A 17,717-nucleotide genomic window follows, 5' to 3' on the forward strand; every position below is an offset into this window, starting at 1 on the left:
TTAAGTGGCACTTTGTTTGGGCATTCAATCCGTTCATACTTTATACAACAGCATTGTGCCACTAGTCTCGTGTTGCCTCCTGTGGAGCCTCCTCCCCACTTTTCCATTTTTAGAGTCTTTAGTCTTTGACCCGGCCGGGGATTGAACCCCGACCTCCGAGTCTCAGGGCGGACACTCTAACCACAAGGCCACTGACGTTAACATCCCTACCACAAACTAAGCACACCAACATTTATTGGGACAAAAAGGAAATGGCAACCACCAATGGTCTTATGATGTTCAGTGCTTCCCACATTGCGAGCTTGTAGATTTTCACTAGGTTTGTAAGTGGTTAATGCACTTTTTCCCTTCCTAGAAATGTAGTGGAGTCAAAAGTACAATATTTATTTTTTGAAATGCAGTGTAGTGAAAGTCATACAAATTCAACACAAACTAAATGTATTTTCTGTCCACCACTGACTGGCCAGGCGACCTGCCTATTTGCTGTAAGACAAATTCAGAGACATGTACACATACTGTAGATTTTCTATGATCAGCATAGTGTGTGACACCAGACCTCTATTTTCAGTCGCAACTGTCAAGTTCATCAACAAGTCAGCTCACACAGAGGCCGTGACCTGCAGTGCCCAGGAAAGCGCTCAGCTGACCGCTGAAGTGTCCACTCATGATGCGCATGTGAGTTATTTTACACTTTGTGCCATGTTACGTTTCTCTTTCACAGAGTAGTTATCCGTATCTTATTGTTGTTTATTATTGCATTACTGCATCGCATCGCATTACTGCATCGCAGTCCCGCCCCCTTTCATGACGACGCTAGGTCCAGGAAATAATTCCCAATGCATTTTCCCCATAGACATTTCAAAAAGTATTTATTTAAAGACCTTTTAAGCGTCGTACGAAGCCAACTCGAGTCGTGACAAATCATGACAACAAACAAATAACAAATAATTACAAAAAAGAATTAATTAAAAGAATAATTATTTGTTCGGCCCAAAACATTGTTTTTATTGTCATGATTTGTCACGACAAGAGTTGGCTTTGTCTGGCGTAAACGTCTTTAAATAAATACTTTTTAAAAAGTCTTTGAGGAAAATGAACGGGAATTATTTCCCCGGGTCTCTCGAGGGGGCGGGACTGCGACGCTCTGTAATATATCATAATGCATTTCTCTTTCTTTCTCCACTTGTTCCCAGGCGGTTTGGATGAGAAATGGACGAGAGGTGAAAGTGGGGAAGAAGTACGAGGTTGGGACTGCTGAGCGCACGAGGTCCCTAACAGTGCATAATGTCACTGAGGAGGATGTGGGCGTCTATGAATGTGTTCTAGAGGACGACAGACTGTCTCTACAGCTCGCTCTGAAAGGTACATTAGCACTTCAATCACGTGTAGCAGGGGTGGGCCACTTTGACGATGGAGAGGGCCACTATATTTCCACACTCACTCCAGAGGGCCACACTGGCATTGCATATTACTGTCGTGGCAAGAAATAGCCGACCTACGAGCTCAAAACGCGCCACAGTGCGACGCATTTTGAGCTTGTAGATCAGCTATTTTAATTGAATTCCTGAATACTTTTTTGCTATTTTTGAATTGGAATCCTGAAAAGTAACATTTATTTATTTCAAATGCCTTTAATTATAGTTATGCTAACTTTATGAACTAAATACTGTACAAATACATTGGACATGAAAAGGACAATACAATTGTAATACTAGTCATTAAGCTACTAATATATAGACTAAAGTAATTATTACAGCGAGTCATGTTTGCATGTTTGGATTTGTAACAGCTGAAATCAATAATATATCAGTATTCCGATATTTACCTGAGGGCCACAATTAAGTGGGGGCTGCATAAGTGCATATGGCCCCCGGGCCAAATGCCTGGGGAGTACTTGTGGGTGTTCCAGGGGGTCCCCAGCTAAATGACTGGTTTTTAATCTTCTACTAGAATGACTATTTTGTCTATTTCACTACAGTAATGTACATAGACAATAAAGGAATTCTGGAACAAATGACAGTCTAACAATGAAAATGTTCTTATATTAGGGTTCCCAGAGATAAAGAAATATTTCCAAATGGAGGACTGTGGCCTAATGCATGTCAAATTAGGGGTCCTTGAAATTGAAAAGGTTGAGACTAATTCACTGTACTAGGCAGTATGTAAAAATTTGCTCAGCTTAGCAATTTAATGCCTACCCAGTAGGCATTAAATTAAGTAGATAATAAAAATAAAGTATAGAGGGTATGCGCATGCATAAAGGCAGATCGAGTGGCAAATCGAGTGGCAAAGTGAGTGACAAAGTGAATTTAATGTTGTTTAAAGTCATTAATTCATCAAATAGGACTTTTCTGTTCTGTTTGGATGTATGGGCTGTCAAGGCCAGAAAGTAGTTTTTTGTCACTCAATAGGCATTCCCGCATAACTTACGGGTATGATGGTGATCTCACGCACATACCCTCTATATGGGCAATAGATAGTGAGTGTGTGTTTACCGTTTACGTGATGTGCTGTAATATTGAGTCTTTGCAGGCACTGGCAGTTCCCTTCAACCTATTTTCTTCCACAGTGAATTACAAATTTAGCTTAAAACTAAAAAACCCACTTGACTGTACTCCGCTGCCCCTTAAAAGAAGCAACTAGTCTATTAATGATTACAAAAGGAAAATCTGAACATTTCATTATAAACCTTACACAGATACACACACTTTAGCTCTGCTCAATGAGATTGACCTACAATTGGCATTTAGCCTACATATAGTGCAAGCAGTCTCACAGATGCCACATCGCTCGCAGGAACAGGACGTGCTGTGAAGACTGTCAGCAGGTGCGAGCCGTTTGCCATCAGACAGACCTCTGTATCAACATGTAATCAACTCCAGTCTGACTCAGACCCTCGTCGACCCCACCCACACCCCACCCCACCCCCACATAATGAAATGCCCCTCAAATACCAAACCAATGAAATGAAATGAAGCCAAATTAATTAAATTTAAGCCAAATTCACTTCACAAAAGGTAAAGAACGAAAAGACAAGAATATACCACAAAAACACCATTTGTTCGCGAATGTGTATAATGCGTTATGCTTCTCTTCAAGTCTTTAGTTTTTAAAAGAAATGGCCCAGGCGGCTTGTAGTGGTCCGGGCACCTATATGCTGCTAATGCAGCCTGACTGCATGCCGCGGGTTCGACTCCCGATCCCGACAACCTTTGCTGCTTGTCAATCTTCATCTCTCTCTCCCAATTTCCTGACAGTCTACTGTTCACCTTCAATAAACGTGATAAAAAAAGGCAATTAGCTGATCGAGTCAGTCGACAATAATAGGCAAATCTTAGAAACGTTACATTACAACGATAATTATGCACTGTTGTAGTAGACGGTAATAAAGATTATGTAGAGCACATAAAAAGAAATTGCTATTGCTTTTGCTTTTAAGATGAACCCGTCAAATTCTTGAACAAGCCCAGAGGACCCATGGGAGTGTCGCAGGTCAGCTCAGGGGACGTTGAGCTGAGCTGCGAGGTGTCCACGGCCAGCGGGGTCGTCGTTTGGAAGAAAGATAACGTGGCGATCACTGAGGACCAAAGACTCACCGTCACCTCAAAGGGGACTCAGAGGAGACTCGTCATCAAGAGCGCCAAGAAAAGCGACGAAGGACACTACTCCTGTGAGACAGCTGCAGACAAAGTCACATTTCAGGTCAAGACTAAAGGTAAGGTGTGTGTGTGTGTGTGTGTGTGTGTGTGTGTGTGTGTGTGTGTGTGTGTGTGTGTGTGTGTGTGTGTGTGTGTGTGTGTGTGTGTGTGTGTGTGTGTGTGTGTGTGTGTGTGTGTGTGTGTGTGTGTGTGTGTGTGTGTGTGTGTGTGTGTGTGTGTGTGTGTGTGTGTGTGTGTGTGTGTGTGTGTGTGTGTGTGTGTGTGTGTGTGTGTGTGTGTGTGTGTGTGTGTGTGTGTGTGTGTGTGCTTCCTCTGTGTCTCATCAGTTTGTACTAGTACGGTACTATGTATTGTATTAGCATACCATACATACATAGCTGTGTATATATTTTTTTTTTCTTCTTCTTTTTCAATAAGAATTCTGAAGATTCTCTGAAAACGTAGGTTAGGTTTTAGAAGGATTTAATATATTAATTATTAACAATCAGCGGGAAAGACCAGGATGGTATCATAGCATCTTAATTGACCACAAATGATTTGAATTGTTCCCTCAACATAATCCCTTCAGTGTCTTTATCTGCTTGCACCTTGAATATGTGCACCAGACTTGTTCAATTGATGATTGCTCAAAACCTGTATTCTTCTGTGCAGAAGCCCAAGCTGCCTTCTCCAACAAAGAGTCTGTCCAGAAGGAGGTGAAAACTACTCTTTCCCAGAAAGCCACTCTGAGCTGTGAGGTGTCTGACACCAAGACAGAGGTGAAATGGTACAAAGATGGCAAACTGTTGACTTCCAGCAAGACGATCCACATGGAGTCAAAGGGCAAGAGTCGTCAGCTGGTGATGGACAGTGTGGAGAAGAATGATGCCGGAGAGTACATCTGTGAAGTTGGAACCGAGAAACTGGTCTTTAAGATGCAAGTGGCCGGTAAGGGAGTAGGCCCATAGACATGCATTTTATATTGATTCAGTGCTTTTGATTAAGTCATTTTGATCGGGAACCCCTTTTGTTGTACTTAAAGGACAACTTTAGTTTTTTTCAACCAAGGTTCATGTTTTAGGTTGTTATTAGAGAAACTAAAAGATGAGTGTTATTTTTTTCCCATTTGCTGCTTTCTTTCGTTTTAGGGATTTTAGCTGTTTTTGACAGGGGGGCGGGGGCATTCGAGCATGGGGCTAAATATGTATTTTTTTACAACATTTTATAGCGATTTATTTTTTAATTATTTACTATAGTCCTAATAAACCCCTGGAAATTTCATCTGGCCACAAAACATCACGAGATCTACTGAATGTGTCAAACTGACATTGAGCCTATGACACAGTGTGGCTTCCCCCCAGTAGGCTACCTTCACATTCAGTAGATCCTGTGATTTATTTGTGGACAGATGTAATTTCCTGGGGTTTATTAGGACTATAGTAAATAATAAAAAAATAAATCTCCATAATATTTTGTAAAAAAATACATATTTAACCCCATGCTCGAATGCCCCCGCCCCCCTGTACAAAACAGCTAAAATCCCTAAAACGAAAGAAAGCAGCAAATGGAAAAAAAAGAACACTCATCTTTTAGTTTCTCTAATAACAACCTAAAACATGAACCTTGGTTGAAAAAAACTAAAGTTGTCCTTTAAGCTGTTGGAAAAATAGCAGATCTACAAGCTCGTAGCACGCTACGAGCTTGTAGGTCTGCTATTTTTGAACAATCGTGAAAATGTGGCCCAAATGTTTGAATATTTTCTTTCAAAGCGAACGTTTTTAACTCAAATCTTTGTTTCTGGGGGTGTCCCTGGAACCACATATTTTCAGATGGGGCTCGGTGGCCCTTGACATGAAAATGTTTGAGAACGACTGACATAGAAACATGAGGTTTTCAGAAAACTGTCAAGATTTAGAAGGCATTTGTAGAATCGTCCTCAGGTCTAAATGCGTTAATGAAGCTTTATAGTTTTTCCACACATGATCATTCAAATCAAATCAAATCACCTTTTTCAATTTTCGTTGTACCAAAGTGCTGTACAGACATTTCATGTCTGCACAGCACGGTGTTGACATTTCATCAACACCATTCTAACCTATCCTCCAGCTGGATATGATTTCAGTGTTCAGCTCTAGGTTTATGATGCTCTTCTGTGCAGCTGTCGCATTTGAAGTTGTGTCTGATCCAACAAAGGGGCTGTCCAGAACATAAAAATATGATCTGTGGCTTCATAGTTATCTCATGGGTCAGTATGTTCTTGATAGTTGAAAAGCACCTAGAACTCTGTAAACATACAGTAGCTTAGTTAATTTACGAGCCAGGCAGCTCTGTTGCTGCACCCTCTTGTATTATTATTATTATTATTATTATTATTCTTCTTCTTCTTCTTCTTCTTCTTCTTCTTCTTCTTCTTCTTCTTCTTCTTCTTCTTCTTCTTCTTCTTCTTCTTCTTCTTCTTCTTCTTCTTCTTCTTCTTCTTCTTCTTCTTCTTCTTCTTCTTCTTCTTCTTCTTCTTCTTCTTCTTCTTCTTCTTCTTCTTCTTCTTCTTCTTCTTCTTCTTCTTCTTCTTCTTCTTCTTCTTCTTCTTCTTCTTCTTCTTCTTCTTCTTCTTCTTCTTCTTCTTCTTCTTCTTCTTCTTCTTCTTCTTCTTCTTCCAAAAATGGAGAAAATGTGAATATGGTCAATAGTGTTTGACAAATTAGAAGCCCCAGCCATTGTCTGATGTCACACCGCTGCTTTGTTACCTTTTGTAGACGTCAAGGTTGAGTCTGCCTTCTCCAACAAAGAGTCAGTCCAGAGGGAGGTGAAAGCTGTTCTCTCTCAGAAAGCCACTCTGAGCTGTGAGGTGTCTGACACCAAGACAGAGGTGAAATGGTACAAAGATGGCAAACTGCTGACTTCCAGCAAGACGATCCACATGGAGTCAAAGGGCAAGAGTCGTCAGCTGGTGATGGACAGCGTGGAGAAGAAGGATGCCGGAGAGTACGTCTGTGAGGTTGGAACGGAGAAGCTGAACTTCAAACTGCAAGTGGAAGGTATACAGTATGAAGAACACGTCTTATACTAAATGCCTCATGGTCTGTGATCAAAATTGTTTTCTCATTTTCTGCTTTTTTAAGTTGATGATTTGCGACCGCAGGTTGCATTTACTATGTAAACGCGCATTTCCCGTCAGTCCGTCCGTCACCCCACACTTCCATATATGGTCATGCCTCGTGGCATCACGTGACCTCATCAGAGATGGAGATCCCTATGGCCCGGCCCTACTTGTACCCTGTACACTCAAGACACTACCCCTGCTTCCACCCTTAGATCTCCATACATGGAGCTGACCTGTTCTGACATTCCATTATGTTGATCTGACCTCATCAGACCCAAGACACGCTCCATATATGACCAGTACATAATTAATTCCATATGTTGATCTGACCCCCCCCCCCCATGCCAAAGCGCCAGTGCTCGCCCAGCAGTCTGCCATCACCCAGGCGGATGCGTGCACTTCTCGGCCTCGGGGCATCTCACTGGTATATATATTGTTTTAGTGATGTCACCTGGATCAGTGTTTCTCAACTTTTTTGTCCCAGGGCACACTTTTCATAGCCTAAAAATCTCGGGGCACACCTAGATATACGGTGTGTGTATATACTGTATATATACCGGTGTGTATATATATATATATAGTAAATATATATATAATATATATATATATATATATATATATATATAGAATATTAGTGGTCCATGACATGAAAATGTTTGAGAACCACTGCTCTGAAATGCAAAGCTTTTGCACACCTACAAGCGACAGGTGCGTAGGAGAGGGTACGGTGCCCCAAAAATGAACAAGGAAAAAACAACCGCACACTGTCTTCAAATGCAGTGACCACCAATTTATTTAAAGGGAAATGTAGCAACGTTTCAGCCTATGCGGCCTTCATCAGGCTATCTTTATGAACCACTGCTCTAAAACAACATTGGACAAAGATGTTTGACAGTCAGCAATATTGTTGCTTATTCTAGATTTATTTTCTGACTTTTTCGGATTTTCTGACTTGATCTGGCCTGTTAACATTTTCATAGACCTGGTTGCTTGTTTCCCTCTCAGTCAATGTGGCAACCCTGGTCAAAGCCGGGTTGAATGTTGTGGTTCCGTATGATAATTTAGCTTAGCACACAACGAGATTTTTAGGCTATGAAAAGTGTTACTTTCGGACAAATCTCGCGGCACACCTGGACAGATCAAACGGCACAGTAAAGTGCCGCGGTACATAGGTTGAGAAACACTGACCTGGATACCTTGGGTTTCTTTTTTTAATGTCCTATGGAAAAGTGGACAATATGACATGACACCACCGTTGCTCTGGTTCAGAGTTCTTCATTGAGGATTGCATAAGGCAGCGTCGTCGTCTCGTGGCTCCCTTGTTAGTCCCTCTGTGTGACGCCGTCAAGGTATTTCATCTTGCATTCATGCTTCTTTTTTATTAACGCTTCCATTTGGCACATGACCGTTTTTTACCTTCAGATGCCAAGCCTACATTCCTCAACAAAGAGTCGGTCCAGAGGGAGGTGAAAGCTGCTCTCTCTCAGAAAGCCACTCTGAGCTGTGAGGTGTCTGACACCAAGACAGAGGTGAAATGGTACAAGGACGGCAAGCTGCTGACTTCCAGCAAGACGATCCACATGGAGTCAAAGGGCAAGAGTCGTCAGCTGGTGATGGACAGCGTGGATAAGAATAAGAAGGATGCCGGAGAGTACGTCTGTGAAGTTGGAACCGAGAAATTGGCGTTCAAAGTACATGTAGCAGGTATGGTGAGACAGCACTCAAGAATGCCTCTTAAAAACATTAAACCTGATAAACTGTCCCTTCATCAGGTGCCTGGCAACCCTGCTTCTGGTGACTCTTGTATTTGCCATTATTCTTAGGGGGCTAGGCAACTCTTCTGCCGGCCCCCTATTCTATTTGCCATTATTATTGGGGGGCCAGGCGTCTTGTATTTAGGCAGGGGCCGGGCAGCATCTTGTATTTGCCATTCTTCTCCCTCCTTTTCTACTTCTTCAAAATATGTATATATATTATATACTGTAAGTGAGAGCAAAATGGCTGGCATATGAACATGAGCAATAGTGTGAGACAAAACTGTGGGCCACAGTCATTGTCTGTCACTCCGCTGCTTGGATATCTTTGTACTAGACATCAAGGTTGAGTCTGCCTTCTCTTTCTCCTCCTCCTTGTTCTCTTTCCTGCCAACCTCAGGGGGTGCAGGAAAACCCTGTGAGGATGTCGGTGTATTAAAGAGAGTCGGTGTATTATTCACCATGTGAATAATATGGTCAATAGTGTCTGATAAATTGGAAGCCACAGTCATTGTCTGATGTCACACCGCTGCTTTGTTACCTTTTGTAGACGTCAAGGTTGAGTCTGCCTTCTCCAACAAAGAGTCAGTCCAGAGGGAGGTGAAAGCTGTTCTCTCTCAGAAAGCCACTCTGAGCTGTGAGGTGTCTGACACCAAGACAGAGGTGAAGTGGTTCAAAGATGGCAAACTGCTGACTTCCAGCAAGACGATCCACATGGAGTCAAAGGGCAAGAGTCGTCAGCTGGTGATGGACAGTGTGGAGAAGAATGATGCCGGAGAGTACGTCTGTGAGGTTGGAACGGAGAAGCTGAACTTCAAACTGCAAGTGGAAGGTATACAGTATGAAGAACACGTCTTATTCTTCATGATGTTCCTGAGCTATGATAACGATGGTTCCTCATTGTTCAGAGCATAATGTCAAACTATCACATTTTACGGATATATAAATTGCTCAATATTTTATCTTTTTACTTTTTACAAATGTGGCTTTAAAGCATCTGCTTGTTTCATGGTGGGATGTCTGGTGGTCTGTATTAATTATGTTCTTTTGTGTTGTAATGTTGAAATGATCTGTATTTCTTTGTCCTGTGTTTCTTCATTCTGTCATCAAAGCAGTATTTGGCATGATCTGTTTAGTCTGAGACTGTAATGAATGTAGGCTACCTTTTTTTTGTGTTGATGTCACTTGGGTGTCTTGAGTTTATCTTTTGTTTAATCTTTGCGCTTCATTACACTGTTATTTGAGGATTTCATAAGGCAAATCTGACTTCCTGATTAGTCCCTTTTGTGTGCAGTGTTATGGTATTTAATCTTGAATTGTTATTTTTGTCGCCTCCATTTGTTTTTCCTTCAGATGCCAAGTCTACATTCCTCAACAAAGAGTCAGTCCAGAGGGAGGTGAAAGCTGTTCTCTCTCAGAAAACCACTCTGAGCTGTGAGGTGTCTGACACCAAGACAGAGGTGAAATGGTACAAAGATGGCAAGCTGCTGACTTCCAGCAAGACGATCCACATGGAGTCAAAGGGAAAGAGTCGTCAGCTGGTGATGGACAGTGTGGAGAAGAAGGATGCTGGAGAGTACGTCTGTGAGGCTGGAACGGAGAAATTGGCATTCAAAGTACATGCGACAGGTATGGTCCGACAACACTGAATGGGCCTCTTTAAATATCAGCATGTGTGTATGCCATTTAGAATAATTCGCATCATATACGCTACTTCTCCTTCTTCTTCTTTGACCTCTTCTTCATGTTCAGATTTGTCCAGAGTACAGTTTATAAATATTGTGACGGCTTGATCAGGATCCAAACATATGCCAACAGTCCACGGTGTCCTACCCTAAATTGCGTAGACTAGTGCAGATCTTAAATATCAGTTGACATGGTACTAATCAGGGTCATGATCAGTGTTTAAATCATCATTTGTGTTCTCTGTATTAACAGAAGCCGAGTCTGTATTCTCCAACAAAGAGTCCGTCCAGAAGGAGGTTAAAACTACTCTTTCCCAGAAAGCCACTCTGACCTGTGAGGTGTCTGACACCAAGACAGAGGTGAAATGGTACAAAGATGGCAAACTGCTGACTTCCAGCAAGACGATCCACATGGAGTCAAAGGGCAAGAGTCGTCTGCTGGTGTTGGACAGTGTGGAGAAGAAGGATACTGGAGAGTATGTCTGTGAGGCTGGAACGGAGAAATTGGCATTCAAAGTACATGCGACAGGTACTGTATGGTCCGACAATACTGAATGGGCCTCTTTAAATATCAGCATGTGTGTATGCTATTTAGAATCATTCGCATCATATATGCTACTTCTCCTTCTTCTTCTTTTACCTCTTCTTCATGTTCAGATTTGTCCAGAGTACAGTTTATAAATATTGTGACGGCTTGATCAGGATCCAAACATATGCCAACAGTCCACGGTGTCCTACCCTAATTTGCGTAGACTCGTGCAGATCTTAAATATCAGTTGACATGGTCCTAATCAGGGTCATGATCAGTGTTTAAATCATCATTCGTGGTCTCTGCATTAACAGAAGCCGAGGCTGTATTCTCCAACAAAGAGTCCGTCCAGAATGAGGTGAAAACGACTCTTTCCCAGAAAGCCACTCTGAGCTGTGAGGTGTCTGACACCAAGACAGAGGTGAAATGGTACAAAGACGGCAAGCTGCTGACTTCCAGCAAGACGATCCAAATGGAGTCAAAGGGCAAGAGTCGTCAGCTGGTGGTAGATAAGATCGAGAAGAAGGATGCTGGAGAGTACCTCTGTCAGGCTGGAACGGAGAAGTTGGTGTTCAAGTTGCAAGTGGCAGGTAAAACGTCAATACATTTGGCCTCTGTTTTTTTCTTCTCTGCATGAGAATACAGCACAGTAGCTATAATATGTCCTTGACTCCTTATTTCTTTAGATGCAGCTGCCAAATTCCAGAAGAAGTCTGTGGTGAAGGATACATGTGTTCAATCGAGTGAAAAGATTGTTCTTACTGCTGAGCTGACCACAGAGAATGCCACCGTCAAATGGTTCAGGGATGGTGTGGAGTTGAAGGAGGGCAGCAATTATGAAATGACAAAGCATGGCCTTTCTTGTACCCTTATCGTAAAATCCAGTGTTACTAAAGACAGCGGGACATATTCCTGTCACACTGCCGATGACAAAATGGAGTTCAAAGTGCAAGTAAAAGGTTGGTGAATTTGTTTTAGTATCACGAGTACTACACACTTGTCTCTGCAGGCGCCTAATATCTTTTGGGGTCTAATAAATATATTCCATGTTTCCATCTTAGACTCACCTTTGAAGTTTGTGGTGCCCTTGAAGTCTGTGGCCACAGAGCTTGGTGGCAAACTTAGCCTGGTGTGTGAACTGAACCAGCCCTCTGGGGACGTTCTCTGGAGACACGATGGCCGTGAGATGAAACCAGGTGGCAGGTTCTGCATCAGCACAGACGGTGCCAAGCGGGCACTCACTGTGACCGGCATGGCTAAGGAAGATGAAGGAGAATACAGCTGTGAATGTAAAAACGACAAGACCTCTGCTAAAGTCTCCTCAAAAGGTAGAGTTTCATGATTGCTAAAAAAACCATATGAAAACAGTAGAATTGATGACATTAAAACTATTTATACGAGTCCAAAACGTTTGCTTTCTTCTTTCTTCAGAACCCAGACTTGTGAAGCTGACTACGAAGTTAAACAACGTGGTTGCGACGGAAGGCAAAGACGCCATTTTCAAATGCAGCGTCACCCCGGCGGATGTCAGTGTCAAGTGGTTCCGCAACGGTGCACCCCTCACTGCCGGGCCCAAGTATAAGATTGAACACGGTGGCACCAGCCACTCCCTCACCATCACTTCTGTCACCCAGGAGGATGCGGGGGAGATAGGCGTCGACGCAGAAGGCAAAAGCTGCGCAGCCACCCTGAAGGTCCAACGTAAGAAAGAACACACCCTGGGAGTGAATGAATGATCTCTGTTTTCATCGACAGCTGTTTTAATCCATTAAGGACTGGAACGCATCTTTGTCACCTTAGCTTTAAACCAATTTAACCATTATTTTAAACTTTTACTGTTCAAAAATAGCAGATTATTTTTTTTTAAAGTCATGAAAATGTGTGCAATTCTTGGAATATATATTCTTTCACAGTGAACGTTTTTAACTCATAACTTTGCTTCAGGCGGGCCCCCCTGGAACACTGGCAGCCATATTTACATATAATTTAAGGGGTCCTTGACATGAAATAGTTTGAGGACCACTGATATAGAAACATAGTTTTTTTTTTTTCTCAGAAAAATACATTTAGTAGAATCTGGTCTCTGTCCTAAATGGGTTAACGTTAAACTGCCTCCCCCTGGCCAGCCGGGGCGCCTGATGGAGGGGGAAAGGAACTGGTTGGAATAACGTGTTCCTTCCACGCGCTACGTCCAACAAGGGAAACTCCAGGTGTAAAGGAGCTGTCAGGTGTAAAGGTGCAACTTGGACACTCAGGCATGAAGGAAGCATGAGTTCAAGTCCGTTGCTCTCCCCTTGTCCCCCATATATGGGGACTAGGTTGGTGGAGGGTGTGTAGAGCCCAGGATCACATTAGATGATTGACACAGGGGTGAAAAATGGGTTACAAAATCGTGGGATAAAAAATATATTAAAATAAATAAATAAATGGGTTAACGTTTGATGCTCTCTCTCTGCAGATGTGCCCGTGACCTTCAAGAAGAAACTGGAACCCCTGAACGCAGAGGAGCAGTCCGAGGCGAGGCTGGAGGTGGAGCTGAGTCAGCCATCGTCGGACGTCCGGTGGATGAAGAACAGCGTGGTGCTGCAGTCCGGAGGAAACATGGAGATCAGGGTGGACGGAGCCAAGCAGAGTCTGGTGTTTAAGAGCGTGACGGCCGCCGACCAGGGCTCGTACTCCTGTGAGACTCTGGACGACAAGACTCAGGCTAAACTCTCCGTGGAGAGTAAGATTGATTTTTTTTTTCTTTCTTCCATTTCAACATTTTGTATTAAATGGTTGCTTTGTTCAAGCACTACATACCATCAGCAACCTAGAGAGAAGAACTACACATTTTAATTTTGTTTTGCATCAATGTTTGACTAATGTGGTATGATACAGTATGATTTACCTATATGCTTGCAGACTGTACAAGTAACTAAACGATAATGTACAATGAGCCGGTTATTATAGAAACGTTAAAAGGGCAAAGCAAATGCAAAGCGGAGGTCCTGCTTCACCCTAAAGTGGTTTGTTTAGCAATGATGACCAGCTCATTACCGACAAAATCAACTATTTAGTATGAACCATTGAGTTAAAATAGATTGTATAAGCTAAAAGCTTCAACATCCATATAGCAACATCAACAACAGAGGCAGAACTGTGTGGCCTGTTGTGATGCCTCCGAATCAAGTATTCAACAAAGCTCTCTAATAACCCATTTTGGGTGGGAAGCCCTTTTGGTGTTAACATTATGTTATGCTTTAGCTATAGAAAAATAGCAGATATACAAGCTCATAGCACGCCACCGAGTGGCGCGCTACGAGCTTGTAGGTCTGCTATTTTTGAAAAATCAAAGAACGACTCGCATAGAAACGTTTCAGAAAACTGTCGGAAAACTGTTGGTCAAAATGGGATAAAGTCGGCCCAGGCCGTAGCGTAACGGTCTGGGCACCGGACTGGTAATCCAGTCGCAGTGTGCCGCGGGTTCGACTCCCGGACCCGACACGGCCTTTACTGCATGTCATCCCCCCATCTCTCTCCCGTTTCCTGTCAGCCTACTGTCTGTCCCTTCAAAAATCAATAAAAGGCGTAAGCCGCAAAAAAATATCTTAAAAAAAAAAAAAATGGGATAAAGTCCTATTTTCTCCTCTCTCCAGTGAGAAAGATACAGGTGGTGAAGGGCCTGCAGGAAACCACGGCTCACGAGACGGAGACGGTGACCCTGGAGGTGGAACTCAGCCAGGCGGACGTGGAAGGCTCATGGACCAGGGACGGGGCCAAGGTCAAAACGGGGCCCACCTGCCGTGTCACGGCTCTGGGGAAGAAGCACGCTCTCACACTGTCTCAGCTCAAAATGGAAGACGCCGGATCGATCGCCTTCCAAGCAGACGGTGTCCATACATCTGGCAAACTCATTGTGACAGGTATACCGGTATATGATTTTCAGTTAGTTTAGTTAGTTACTGTGTCGACTGTCGAGTTGGACTTGTGGACCATTAACCCATTTTGGGGCGGGACCCTTTTTGGTGTTTCATTATGTTCTACTTTAGCTATTGAAAAATAGCAGATCTACAAGCTATCTATCTACAAGCTATCTATCTATCTATCTACAAGCTATCTATCTATCTACAAGCTCGTAGTGCGGCACTGAGTGCAGCGCTACGAGCGTGTAGGTCTGCTATTTTTGAAAGATCGTGAAAATGTGGCGCAAATTGAATATATATTCTTTCAGAGCGAACGTTTTTTTAACTCCAACATATTTTCAGATGGGGGTCGGTGGCCAATTACAGATAATATTGGGGGTCCTTGACATGAAAATGTTTGAGAACGACTGACATAGAAACATGGGTTTTTCAGAAAACATCTGTAGAATCGTTCCCAGGTCTAAATGTGTTAAATGTTGCTTTTTTTTTTACAGAGCCTCCTGCCAAGATCTCCAGCCCTTTGATGGATATCAGTGCACCCGAAAAGGACAAAGTCACGTTTGAGTGTGAAGTATCCAGAAGCAATGCGGATGTTAAGTGGTTCAAGGTGAGAAATCATAATTCATGTCTAAACTAAAAAAGCATGACAGGACAACATAGACACTAGTGTAGATAGTTTAAGTTGTCTTTTATGGTTTATGGTTTTAAAACTAAACTAAACCCTAGCCCATATTTGTATGTTTTCTATCTGTACTAAAGGTTGCAAATAATCTAAAGGTCTAAACTGATTTTGGTACATTCGGTTACTACACTGTGATATTGGCAACATAACTACATATAATGATCTTAATAATAATGGTCTTGTTATATGGAGTTGTGCCTATATGTATTTATGTAATCATGCCAATTGACGTTGAAGTTTAGCCAAAGCCCTTAGATGATTTTAAGTTTGGATAGCAGCAAATTCACAAAAAGTGGCCATGCGTTTCGTTCCTCGTCAGCCCATATATAATAATAATATCATTGCATCAATTCCAACTTGCTCCACAGGGTGATGTGGAGTTAAAACCAGGGAAGAACACTGGCATCCACACTCAGGGACGCAAGCGCACTCTGCTCATCCACAAGTGTACCCCGGAAGACCAGGGCACTTACGTCTGCCGCACTGCTGATGACAACACGTCAGCCAAGCTCACGATTCATGGTACTTGCCATTATATGGCACCATCATCAACTTTGGTGCCCTTTTTCAAAAGTGTTAGTTAACAGTAATGCAATGCAAGTGCAGTGTAACGGCTTATGTATGTTTTCCCTTCCAGCAAGAGACATTAAGATTGTGAAGAAGCTGGAGGACGTGGAGGTGACGGAGAAGGAGAGCGCAGCTTTTGTCTGTGAAGTCTCCCACGATGAAGTGGACTGCCTGTGGTACAAAGGAAGCACCAAACTCAAAGCTGGTGACAACATCAAGATGAGACAAGAAGGCGAGGCACAATGCAACCAATACAGCCCTCGTGTGTTCTCTTTTGTTGTTGATGGACATTACTCATTACAAATTGTCTTCTATGGCCCCATGCAGGTAGGACCTATGTGCTGCTCTTCACGTCTGTCACTGCAGAGGATGTTGGTGAGATTAAATTCACAGCTGACAAAGCCTCTTCAATTGCAAAGCTGAAAGTCAAAGGTAAACAAAGTCAGTCTTTTCAGCTTGGGTTTATGTCAGACAATGCATCATGTGCCAAGCAGAGCTGTCTAATATACACAGCATCATACAGCAACATTTTTGAGTGGTGCAACCACTCCTATAGACAGCTATGTGTGTCCCTGGGTCCCTGGTTCTGTCCCTGGGTCTGTCCCTGTGTCCCTGGTTGTGTCCGAGCATGAAAATAGCGTTATAGTGTTTGTTCACCACAAAGTGTCACTGTTGCCTAACACACAGACACAGACACACACAGGCCAGGGACGAGGGCTTGTACAGTACAGTACAGTACAGTACAGTACAGTACAGTACAGTACAGTACAGTACAGTACAGTACAGTACAGTACAGTACAGTACAGTACAGTACAGTACAGTACAGTACAGTACAGTACAGCTCACTTCAGACGGGTTTTATTTCACATTGAGTTACTAAAACAATTAAAGTTTGCTTTTGGTTTCTTGAAATGTCATAATTTCCTTTTTTCAGATGACAATGCTTATAGATGCAGGATGCAAATAGATAATCTATATCTACCCAACATGACTAAAGGAGTCAGGCAGTCACAATGGATTTGAAATCATAATTCATCAGGAATTCTGACCAATTTGTTAACTAAATCAATTACTATGTGCTTGCTATGTAGTAGAAATAGCAATGCTTACATGCAACCTAATATTTATAAATACTAGACCCAAATGGTTCTATAATCAGGCTGAATTTTCAAAGATTTATGTGTTCTTGCTCAAGTAGGTAATCTGATGTAACAGTCTGACAATGTTTTAGTCGGGTCAAGTATGATATCCGCTTGCAGCCTGCATTCATGAATGTTATCCGTTCAGGCCTTTATGCCTCATTGGGATCTGATGGCAATGAGAACAAAATGCTTTTTTGTGCTTTTCTTTGAAAGTTATTTCTTTCAGCATTTCTTGCTTTATTTCTTAGACAGGAAAGTGTAGAGAGAGAGAGAAGAGAAATCTAAGGAAATCTTGTCAATTATGCTGACAAAGCCTTAACAGGATTATTGTGGTGGTCTGTGAAAAATAATGTAGTGGAAGGAAATACCAGCACTGATGGATAAAACAAAATGCTTTTTGAGGGGGGCTGTTCTCTGATATAATTTCTCAAGAACATTTGAAGTTAAAACTTCTGTTTTGCCTTGTTTAGGCAATGGGTTTGAACCCTGCCACCGGTCATTTCTGTGTGGAGATTGCATACTCCCCTCCCTCAGTCACTCTTAAATAAATACACTACATACTGCAAGTAATAAATCTATAACAAATTAGAGCCTCAACATATTGGGGATGTTGTGTTTCACACAAAATTGTTCAGCACGTAGACTGACTTCGGTCTACTCTAAACGTCTAAAGCCAGTGTCCATTTTGGGACATTACACTTTCATGCCTAAAAGG

General features: G+C 42.4%; 1 protein-coding gene across 50 annotated transcripts in view; it reads left to right on the top strand.

Annotated features, from left to right (window-relative positions):
- obscnb (obscurin, cytoskeletal calmodulin and titin-interacting RhoGEF b) overlaps positions 1-17,717 on the top strand; it is a 110,863-nt gene that overhangs the window by 15,280 nt on the left and 77,866 nt on the right. For all 50 annotated transcript variants that reach the window (XM_083781349.1, XM_083781370.1, XM_083781375.1 and 47 more), the window contains exons 7-25: positions 569-675; positions 1,194-1,362; positions 3,440-3,715; positions 4,311-4,586; positions 6,392-6,673; positions 8,161-8,442; positions 9,043-9,324; positions 9,846-10,121; positions 10,431-10,706; positions 11,021-11,296; positions 11,393-11,665; positions 11,768-12,034; positions 12,138-12,407; positions 13,165-13,431; positions 14,345-14,611; positions 15,106-15,218; positions 15,662-15,815; positions 15,931-16,092; positions 16,188-16,292. In XM_083781349.1, coding sequence (XP_083637475.1) covers positions 569-675; positions 1,194-1,362; positions 3,440-3,715; positions 4,311-4,586; positions 6,392-6,673; positions 8,161-8,442; positions 9,043-9,324; positions 9,846-10,121; positions 10,431-10,706; positions 11,021-11,296; positions 11,393-11,665; positions 11,768-12,034; positions 12,138-12,407; positions 13,165-13,431; positions 14,345-14,611; positions 15,106-15,218; positions 15,662-15,815; positions 15,931-16,092; positions 16,188-16,292 — 4,380 coding nt within the window. The remainder of the gene's footprint in view (positions 1-568; positions 676-1,193; positions 1,363-3,439; positions 3,716-4,310; positions 4,587-6,391; positions 6,674-8,160; positions 8,443-9,042; positions 9,325-9,845; positions 10,122-10,430; positions 10,707-11,020; positions 11,297-11,392; positions 11,666-11,767; positions 12,035-12,137; positions 12,408-13,164; positions 13,432-14,344; positions 14,612-15,105; positions 15,219-15,661; positions 15,816-15,930; positions 16,093-16,187; positions 16,293-17,717) is intronic.

The sequence above is a fragment of the Protomyctophum parallelum genome, assembly GCF_964188405.1.
Source record: "Protomyctophum parallelum genome assembly, chromosome: 14".
NCBI lineage: Eukaryota > Metazoa > Chordata > Actinopteri > Myctophiformes > Myctophidae > Protomyctophum > Protomyctophum parallelum.